An 11,159-nucleotide genomic window follows, 5' to 3' on the forward strand; every position below is an offset into this window, starting at 1 on the left:
AAAATTAATTTGGTGAAAGTATTGATTAATCAAGAATATTGTAACTATACTTCATCGCATCAAACATGAATATTCATGAGTTTTTGAAGTGGAAATTAATTTTGCTGTAAATTGCGTCTGTTATTTTGCCATTTAGATTCACTAGTGATAAGTTGTAGCCTTTTTTTACCTTACAAAATGCAAAACATTCTGTGTTAGCATAGAGAAAGAAAGCTCCCTGAGCACTGTCCAAATCCAAATCAGATACATTTTAAAACCTATTTTAAGAATAAGAGAGGATTTTAGGTTTCGAGGCTAGGCTTTAATTCTTCGTATATAAGTTTCCACGTCCAACGCTAGAAACCGGGTTTCGATACCCTTGGTGGGCAGAGCACAGACAGACCGTTGTGTAACTTTGTGCTTAACTTCAAACAGACAAATCCACGTCCTCGTTCTGTGAGTTTGTGGGATTCAACACTAGGTGGCTACCTATTATTATAAAAGAACACATGGATTATAGCTCATAACGTGTCGCACTTGAAACTCTTCTATTAGTTAGTAAAGGCCAGAATGAAATGAAATTAATAATTCGAGAGTCTTGAGATTGCCAGCCTGAAACTAGCCCTCAACCACCAAAACTCCGTTTACCATCAAATAACAAACTTTTTCTATATATATATATATATATATATATATGTATTTTAATATAATTGGTTGTTTTCAATATTTTATTAATAATTTGTTCCATCTAAGAGACTTTCTTTGATAATGCAAACAGTATTGCAGTTTTGTATTTCACAAGACTATTAAAACAAGATTACAGAAACTTGTGTGTACAAAACAAACAAGGAACATTTAAAATTTCATACTAGTAAAGGTAAGGAAATATAAAGAAAAATCGACAATGAAATGGTAAAAACTTTCCTTCTGAATATGTAAAACACTACTATAACGTCAAGTACTGAAAAAGGGGGGACAGGTACATTCATAAGACCACTTTGGATAGTCGATGTTTCCAGCAGTCGTACTTATCTAATATACTTGTGTTATCAGTTTTTTTTCTATTTTGTTTCTTTAAGAAACTCCATGAAATTACCACCGACCAGTTTTGTCGTTTTAGTGTATCAATTAGTCATGTATGCTATAGCAGAGGGCAGTTTTTTAATGTTGTGCAGTTTGCGTACATTTGTTAGCCTTTTTTCTTCGAAAAGTGACTGTGCTGCTTCAAAAATCCCGAATCACTGATGTAAGAAACGTTTGCAGACATTTCGATCCACCTTCTTTGAATTGTTTATAAAAAAAAGGTATATATATATATATATATATATATATATTGCAGATTTGTCTCCCCCCCCCCGAAAAAAAGTTTTAACAAAGATCCAGAAGTATAAAAAGAGAGAGGGGGAGAGCTAACTTATTGATTACAAGACCGGTTACAACCCTTGTTGCTTCTATCCTATATATTCCTAAAATACTAGCGTCTGGAATCGATCACACGTTTGCGACATCCGCGTCTATCTACAGACAACTCGATCAGAGACATACATCAAGAATTACAGAATAGTGATTTAAATTATTGATCTGTTTCCCAGTTTATCTTTTATATTCCGACGTATGAACACTTATATTTTTAACTTATACAATAGAGGTTGAAGCTGATATATTTGTTAACTAATAACAATAAGCCATGAGGCTGTATTAAAAGAGCCGGGCGTGACCAAGTGATTAGCGTACCAGTCTGTGAATCTATGAGTCTTTGGTTCGAGTTCCTCTGCAGTAAAATTACGCTCTGCATTTTGAAACCGTGACGGTTAAATCCCACTATTCGATTAAAATAGCTCGAGAGCTGGCGGTGGGTTCTGTTAAATAGCTGCCTTCCTCCTAGTTGATCAGTTCAAAATTAAATTCAGCCAGCATATAGCCCTTATGTAGTTTTGTTCATATTTTGATGGTTCTGTTGGAATCATATCTGGGCTATGGAATGGCCAAGGCACATATGAATGATATTTTGAACCACTTTTTTGATACGACATGGTGCATTATCATGTTTAAAATATATGATTCTCCCGTTAAAATATCACTGTGCAACATGTTGCAATACCGCAAAATATTCGTGGTTTCTTTAACTCTGACCATATCCAAAGCTATTAAAGATTGGGGTGGTACAGTCTGAGCTTTCTTCAGGTTGCCATCAAACCCGTACTTCTTACATCCGACGTTCATTTAGCGAGATTCATTGTTCCGCACAGTGGTTTTCATTATCCTTCACTCTAGGTTTGAAGTTTAGAGACCATGAGACGACTTGTAGGCTACGGTCTGTCCATGTAAAATCCAGCAGGATGGATCACCCTGCTCTTAGAAGGTGAGCTGTCCTTCTGCAGTTCCTAAGGTCTCATCGAAGTTCTGGGCGAGACAGGATTAAATGTTTGGCGTCACTGGAACACTTCCCCCAAAAAAACATTTTGAATGAATTAAAAACAATACACTAAAGTTCTTCATTAAAAAATATTTTGGAGTTTGCATGAAAAAATAAAAGACTGCTCAATCATTCTGAAACTTTTTTAAAAAAAGGTTTATTCGATCACTAGAAATATTTTCTGAAAGTTTGAACCAAGTGGAAAAAATAAAACTAGGAAATCCTGAAACAAATATCAGATCAAAAAATCTTCACGCATTTGTTATGATTATTCTTATTTTGTTGAACAATTGATAATTTATCATCAGATTGTAATGATTAAGTACGTTTTACTCTGTATTAAAGCGGTGTTGGAATCTCACCACGTCGTTACAGCCCGTGTCAACACGTTCGGTCATGATCTGCTTGATGACCGTGCAGCTTGACTATAACCTTGTTGCGTAGTTTTCATTTTAAAGGGCTTTGTCTCACATTGCCAGTTCCCTCGCAAAGAAATCCAAAAGGCTTTGCGTTTGACGACTTGACCTGTATGTCTTTGGAATAGATCGAATGCCCTTTTCAATCTCAAGCTGCCTGAGGTATGCGACAGTTGAAGAAATATGTCTTGTAAGCAACTTGTGCACACGTGACTTTTTCCTTTCCCAGACGGAGATTTTTCCTGATTATGTTGCGTACCGATGCCTGAGGTAGTGAACGTTTTTTACCATTGATCTTTGTGTTAAACGACGCCGCACTTTGCTTACCATAGCTGGATTACGACTTGTTGAAGGTCCCTTTCTTGGTGGTCCTGAAGTCCAAGGGATATCCTTGTCTTGAAAATTTTAAATTTTCAACCTAAACATATCTTTATGATCTGAATGTATGAAAATTTTGTGTTGAAAAGGGCTAATACATACCCTTCCCAAAAAATGTCAATTTTCGGTGGCATCGCTCTACCTACGCAACGCCAAACGATGCCAATATGTACTTTTGATACATTCCGCTACATTGCGTTATCAGCTTGTTGCGTGTCTTGCTGATCTGCATATTCAAATTCATTTCAATATAAAGTACTCAACCCTATGTATGTCAACGTATCTTGTTAAGTCTTTCTTAAATACATTTCTTCGTTGCTAGGCAACAGTCAGGAAATTATGTTTGTTGATTTTTTCTTATTGACTGTAACGTTTATGAAATTTCGTTTTGAATATTAATTTTCCGTAATTTAGTTTATGTGACTCTTCTCTCTAACAACCATCTTTTGGGGCAAGAAATGTATACGTATGTTATACTTGATTAAAAAAAGGCGCCTGACAATGCCAAGCTTAATTGTTAGAAAGAGTACGAAAAGGTGCTAATGTCTTGTTTTAGAATCTTGCTGTGATGTTTTACCGTACGTTTTTAGTACTTTCTAATAAGATGCTTTTTCTTTATCTTATTTAAAGCTGCAGAATAGGCTATCAGTGGTGTGCCCACCGCAAGGATCGAACACCGAGTTTTAGTATTATAAGTCTTTAAGTTTACCGCTGAATCATTGGGAAGCTAATTAGGATGCAAAACTTTTTCTTTTTCTATATCTGTAATCTGATGAGTCCAAAGAATTTAAAATTAATTGTATTTTAAAACAAGTTATGAATTTAACCTTTCTCTCTAACAGTTTGCAGACAGACTTTTACACAAGCACCAGGTCACATCCAAGTCGTCGCCAGTAACTACAGTCAACTTGGCTACACTCGAGCTAGTGCCTCATTCACGCACCTCCTTACACCACCATGATGCTCAACTTCAAGCACATGTGCAAAGAAGGAGCGTGAGTCACCTGTTTGCCTGAGGTGCGAATCACCGAGGTTTGATCCCACTATAGAGAAAGCCAGATGGGCATGTTGTTCCCTTCCCATCATGATTTCCAACTCCCTCAAGTCTTTCGCTCCAGGGCATCAATTCTCAGAGTAACGTTTTAATGGCCAGAAGACATGGAGAGTGGTTTTAATTTATATTTCAAATTCCAGAAAATTTCAAAAGACAAGTCAGATACGTGTATCCCAGAGAACATTTTTATTGTGTTTTTTATTATCACTTTGAAAGAAACAGTTATATTTTCTCAACTTGTTATATCATGTGAAAATACTTATATTTTGTTGAGAGAATTCCTTAGATTTCAATTATGATACGTCATAAAACAAATATACTTTTTTAGTTTAGTGTGTTTAATAATGTGCCTTAATAAAACTGCGTAAAGAAAGTTTATTTGTATTGTATCTTGTAAAAACGTTTATGAAAGTCACATGAACTGTGAATCATCGTTTTATGATGTGCTAACGTTCGTTTTTGCACTCCGTATATTAAAAACTTGTATAAAGAAATGTCCCTTGTTTTTAATTAGATTTCTTAAATAGGTTACACTAACTAACTTTCACATCGAATGTTTATTAGATTTAATCATTTTTATCGTTTCATTTTGCTACAGTCAAAGAAAATGCTAGGCTCGGTTTGTTCACTAGCATTTTTCTTCTTGTTTTTTAGTTACAATAAATAATTAAAGAAAATGGATTTCGAAAAAAAATGTTGGTTTGGGAAACCGGGACGGTCGAAAACGTGAATATAATTAAGCTGAATTCTTGATACTTTGTCAAAGAGTAACAGATATTCGCGCAATGAGAAATGCCATAATTACCAGATGGAAGTAGACATGGTGCTAAAAAAATAATGTTTTTGTGAACATAAGTTAGTACTGTATAGTCATAAAATTCCAAACCTGTGAATGTAATTGATTGTTACAGATGACCATTGACGTTTTTGGTTTCAAAAAATTAAGTCGCCACGTTTTTGTAATCAGTAATACTTTCCAGTGGACATAGTTAAAAGTGTCACTCTTAATTCATATTTAGTCGAAGTTGTAATGGATATTTTGTATTGGTGGAAAAGATACTAAGGCTATCTGCCGCCGTTCCTAATTATGAACTATTGGCCTATCACCCAACATCCACGCTAAGTGATTTACTGTCACTCTTATAATGCACCACAGCTTAAAGTGTGGGCAATATTTTTTGGTACCTCACGGATTTGCGCCTGGCTTGCTAGCTCCGATATCCAGAGTTCTATCAAAGAGCCAACCCCGTAAAGCCAGATAGTGATGTAATTGAGATCATTATATACATATTTCGCTACCGTTGTAGAAAGCATATATGTGAATGTTATGTATATAACATACGTAACGCTATGACTTACGTTTAAAATCGTAGTAACCCTCTATAATCGTGCACTTTTCACTTAATCAAATATTTGAATTATTTGGTGTTAAAACTATTTTATTATTATAGGTTATTATTTTATACATATGGTAGATATGGTTTGGTAGTTGTTAAGCACAAAGCTACACAATGGGCTATTTGTGCTCTGCTCGCCAACAATATAGAAACCCGATTTTTAGCGTCGTAAGCCTGGAGACTTGTCGCTGAACCACTGGAGAGCAAATATGTTAGTATCGACTGTATGGTAATTTGTGTTCTCGCGTAATATGTATGTATGTTAACTACATGTTTCCCCCCCCCCCTCAAACATTCTTAGGTTTGCTTCTAAATGTTAAAAAATATAAAACAGAATGGCACAATGCGTGTTACATATACGAGGGAATTAAGACTATTTACATTGAATACACGCATGCGCAGATTTTCATTTCTACAACCTTTATTAACCTTACGTAATACGAATTTTCGCAGTTCCAAAGTCCTTTTGAATATAATAAAAACTAATTTGCTCTTTGAAATCTTTAGCAGTTATACATATGTCAATTTCTGAGAAACCTTTCACGGGGTATGTATATGGATTGCCTCAGTTTGAAAGTGTCTGCAGACAATTTTCATATGGTAATAAACTTGTTGCCATGGCGATAGCATTACGTTATTACGTGTGCTTTTTCCTTTCGTCTCATCATATGTTGCTCTAAAATTAGTAGAAATGTTTGAGTATTCTATCGTGGCAGACAAATAATTATTTACCCGAGTTGACAACTAATAAAAAGCCGAAATAGCTGTCATTTATTAAACACGATAGAGGGCGTATACTGTAGTTTTTTGCTCACGCAAGCAAAACCAAGTACATTAGTTTGATAGCATGTTTAATATATTTAGATATGTCATTGACCTCTTTTTGTCATATGAATTTGTATCATCTTTACTTACAAGTTCTCTCACTTTTTATTTATTATTAATTTAATAACCAGTAACTATTATACCTCGAACTACTTATAATCTACGTTTGTTTGTTTTAGAGCAAGCCACGTTGCTGTATCCACCGCGAGGAGTCGAACTCCGGATCTTAGCGTTTTAAGTCTGTAAACTTTCCGCTGTTTCACCAGGAGACGCTTCTTTATATGAAAAATAAAGTTGTTTATTTTTCAAGTCCAAATGCCGTTTCATAAAGAATGTATTGAAACTTTTTTAAACAAAGAAATAACAATATTACACGAATTATTGTATTAACTTTGTGTTGAGCTTAGTAGAAACTGGGGAAAATATTCTGCTTAAAGCATTTTTGCCCCCCCCCCCCCACCAATGGCACAGCGGTATGTCTGCGGACTTACAGTGTTAGAAACCGGGTTTCGATACCCGTGGTGGGCAGAGCACAGATAGCCCATTGTATAGCTTTGTGCTTAACTACAAACAAACAAACAAAGAATTTTTCTTTAAGATTTTTTAAAAATAATATAAGAAAGCTGACGTTCACTATATATACCAAATAATATGTTCAATACAACTCGAGGCGCAGACAAGCGAAAATTAATAAGATAATTATATTAGTGTATAAATAATTCATCTCGCGTGTGTGTGCGCGCGCGCTCTTTTGAAGCTGTATAGTGGCAACAAACAAATAATCAGTGCTATTTACAGTGTATTTTTTTAACAGAAATATACGTAATTATGTATATCTTATTACTGCACATGAGCTGATTAATTTTGAATTGAAGAAGGATTTTCTCTCACAGTTATCATTAGGAAAGCGATTTTTACATATTTTTTTTGCATTAAACTGCACACTCCATGAAAATATTTGTCTATATAGTATATTTTTTAATGTATATCAAGTTTAAGAGCGCGAAATTAACGTTAAGGTATCTAACATTGGTGAAGTTTGTCAGACTTTTCAGACTGGATGTGTAGGACTGTGAATCCGAGGTCCATCATTCGCATCTCGCTGCCGCGAAATCGCGTTTCGCACTTGGTGTACGTGGGTGTGTTATAGAGTGACGGTCAAGTCACACTATTCAATAAGAGTTAGCGGTGGGTGTTGTTGACTAGCTTCCTTCTGTTAGTTAAAAATTAGGAACGACTAATGCAAATAACCTTTGTGTAGAGTTGCGCTAGTATCCGAGACATACAAACAAGCAAACGTTTCAATACAGGTTATTTATATATATATATAAGAAATGATGTGGAACTGAGCGTATTTTACTTTTTAAAAAAAGAGGTCACTGATTTAGCGAATTATTAAACAATCGTTACTGCTCCAGTGTCTTGCTCTATGACGTAACCGACAGTAGCGTCACCCGCATCACGCTGTTACTCAGGTGAACCGATGGTTTGTTAGCTGTGTCTAGACAGTGGCGGCCTTATGATTTGCTTTATTTAGCAGTCTTTAGACTTAGCTGTTACATTTACTATCTGATACAGGAGGAGATCTCCACAAGTGAACTGTGTTGCTAGCGCTATAACCTACGAAGTAGCAACTAGTGAAACACTACGGGTTCAAGGAAATGCCGCAAGCTTGGTCACTGACTAATAAGGTTTTTGAATTGTTGTCGAACTTTTTTCGAAGTTATCTTAGTTTTGGAAGTTTGTACCACATGACAGGTAAGAAAAGAGGTCGCTGCTTCCACTAAATTGTTTTTTTATTCAAAGGATATATGTATTTTGAAGTTGTAATTTCAATAAAATTCTCTTTAATTTCTTTTCAAAAAACATTCATAAAATTTATCAAAATGAGTGATTAGTGTTTGTTTTTGGAGTTAAGACTTGTATAGATACACTTAAAATGTATAGGAACAAAAGTTGTTTCTTATCTTTCTAGTCGGGCGGTGTCTCGAGTTAGCGTTTCTGGACTGTGAATTCAGTGTGGGTCATGGGTGTACTATAGTATAAGAGTGACGGTCAAATCACACTATTCGGTCAGAAAATAGTAGCCTTTGAGTTGGCGGTGGGTACTGTTGACTAGCTGCCTTCCCTTTAGTATACCAGTTCAAAATTATGGACGGCTATACTCAGATAGCCCTTTATGTATCTTAATATTCTTAAACAAACCTCTCGTACGAGCAGTTTATAAAGAAAAGATGTCACAGATTTCATTTTAAAATATGTAATTTTAATCGTAATATTATTTTTGAACCTCCAACATAATAGGAAAGGAAAAAAATTTCCAAGATACATAAACATTTTTTGACTTGCTGTTTAAATGTTGATTAACTAAACATAGCCACATTACTCAAATATAAATGTTGAAGTAATTAGGCATAGGATTCAATTAGGTATGAAACTGCTGTTAAATAGCTAGCGGATATCACACTATTGCAAATACGCAATTTCTTTTTCGAACGAAAAGAACAGTATATCAAAGGGAGCTCTGTTTTATAAAAACCCATTCTCATACGCTAGAAATACTTTCGGTCGAAATGTTCAAACCTGACCGTTTTCTAAATGAATCATGTACTCCAACAGAGAAGGTCTTGTTGTTTTACTCAATAATTACAAAAATATTCTGCCAATGATAAGAAAGAACAATCCAACCTAGACATTTCTGCAAAAGATGTGTTTGTTTGTAATTATACACAATGGACTATATGTGCTGTCCCCCCCCCCCCACGAAAAACGACTTCTAGCGTTATAAGCCTGCAGACTTTCCTCTCTGCTACTGGGGGCATTCTGCAAAAGAAGAAAATCTTTAGAAAATTTCTAGATATGCATGTTTAAGGCGATCTTTCCAGAATGTTACTTAAACGTTCCTTTATTTTATGCCTTTCTTTTGTTTTAATTTGAACTCCCCTAACGGTTTAGCCGCAAGGACATTTCTCAGTTTGATTAAGATTCGACATGACATGTTTTTTTATAATGCATAATTAATTTAACGTAATTGTTTAGCTTAATGTAAACAGGGTTTTTATAATAAACGTCACCTGGGTTATAGATTAATGATTTGTTTAATGGTTACTTGTAGTTCTAGGCTGTAACGCTGAAAGTATACAAAGGAATTTTTTTCCCAGTCATAACGGTCTTTTAAATTTAAGCTTTTTTTGTCCAATACAAGATTAATGTAAGCATAATACCTTTGTTGTTGTTAAGCGCAAAAGCTACACAATGGTCTGTCTTTGCTCTCCCCCATCGCGGGTATCGAAACCCGATTTTTAGTGTTATAAGCCCTCAAAATTACCGCTGAGCTATCTTGAGTAGTATAATAGTTTAAGGAAAATAATTTTAAATAAGAAAATACCATTTTTGTTTTCTAAAACTGTTCAATGATAAAATTCGTTAAGATTACGATTTTTCTATTTATTATATTAACATATTTTAATGAATGGTTAACAAATTTCGCAAACATATACAGAGACGTGTACATAATTCATAAGCGCAATAAGTGTAAGAAAATAATATTTTAGATTACACATTTGAAAGTTTGGTTACTTAACAAAGAAACTGGTGATATGTGGTGTAAATGACATCAAAATGCACACCCTACTATGTATGTTTGTTCAATTCTATCTAATGAAATGAGGCAGTTTTTTCATGATCTCGGGGACGATTAGGAGAAATCCCAAAGCCAAATGTCATGCTTTGCGCACGGAATTAAGGAGTATTGGAATGCAGTGTTCACTGATAGAGGTGTTTCTGTTGGGATGATTAGGAGACATCCCAAAGCCAAGATGTCATGCTTTGCGCACGGAATTAAGGAGTATTGGAATGCAGTGTTCACTGATAGAGGTGTTTCTGTTGGGATGATTAGGAGACATCCCAAAGCCAAGATGTCATGCTTTGCGCACGGAATTAAGGAGTATTGGAATGCAGTGTTCACTGATAGAGGTGTTTCTGTTGTAATGATTCGAAGTATGTATCTATTCTGTCATATCTTCTGATCTTCCTCACATGTTGTTAAAGATGAAAATATATTCTTTTTTCTTTCTTTTGGTAAGTGAAGGAAAACCTTAGGAGTCACGTTATCTTTCTACTAATTCTGTTCTTTGGACTAAAGATTGGATCTTGTTGTGTCACCTTGGGCTTACCAAGTGGAAGTACAACTGTGATACCAAACTGATCTCCTTAGATATTTTTACTTTTGAAAAGATGAAAATAAAGTCATAGTCGGCCTTAGGCAAAATTGTGGCCTGTGCGAACTTGGTATTCGGCGCTTTCGCCCCTGTAAAGTAGACAAGAACTGCTAATTGCAATGCCAATTTTAGCGCCCTGTGTGGGGTACACGACGCCCACCCCAAGGGTCGGCTCTGATTAAAGTATACCTTCTCTGACGTTTATGCCAATGTGAATTATATTAAGGCAATATTATGAAGTGAAACAAATTGAACTTAAGAACTACTTATATACCTTCTACATATCTTTTGTACAACATCGTTTTAATTAATAATTGTTTTTTAAGTATCAGCTCAGATGATGTTTGTTTTTTTTAATTATGCACAAAGCTACACAAGGGCTATCTGTGCTCTGCCCACCACGGGTATCGAAACCCGGTTTCTAGCGTTGTAAGTCCGCAGACATACCGCTGTGCCACTGGGGGGGGGGGGGGG

The 11,159-nt window shown here is 35.3% G+C and overlaps 1 protein-coding gene and 1 long non-coding RNA gene across 2 annotated transcripts in view; both read left to right on the forward strand.

Annotated features, from left to right (window-relative positions):
* Window positions 1-5,646, forward strand: part of LOC111086940 — a 58,629-nt gene extending 52,983 nt beyond the window's left edge. The window contains exon 3 of the long non-coding RNA XR_002611658.1: window positions 4,032-5,646. This is a non-coding gene — a long non-coding RNA (uncharacterized LOC111086940). The remainder of the gene's footprint in view (window positions 1-4,031) is intronic.
* Window positions 5,647-7,382: 1,736 nt separating this feature from the next.
* Window positions 7,383-11,159, forward strand: part of LOC106464153 (protein TMEPAI-like) — a 76,817-nt gene continuing 73,040 nt past the window's right edge. The window contains exon 1 of the mRNA XM_022391841.1: window positions 7,383-8,223. Coding sequence (XP_022247549.1) covers window positions 8,127-8,223 — 97 coding nt within the window. The 5' untranslated portion in view covers window positions 7,383-8,126. The remainder of the gene's footprint in view (window positions 8,224-11,159) is intronic.

Source organism: Limulus polyphemus, unplaced genomic scaffold (genome assembly GCF_000517525.1).
Source record: "Limulus polyphemus unplaced genomic scaffold, Limulus_polyphemus-2.1.2 Scaffold1572, whole genome shotgun sequence".
Taxonomy (NCBI): Eukaryota; Metazoa; Arthropoda; class Merostomata; order Xiphosura; family Limulidae; genus Limulus; species Limulus polyphemus.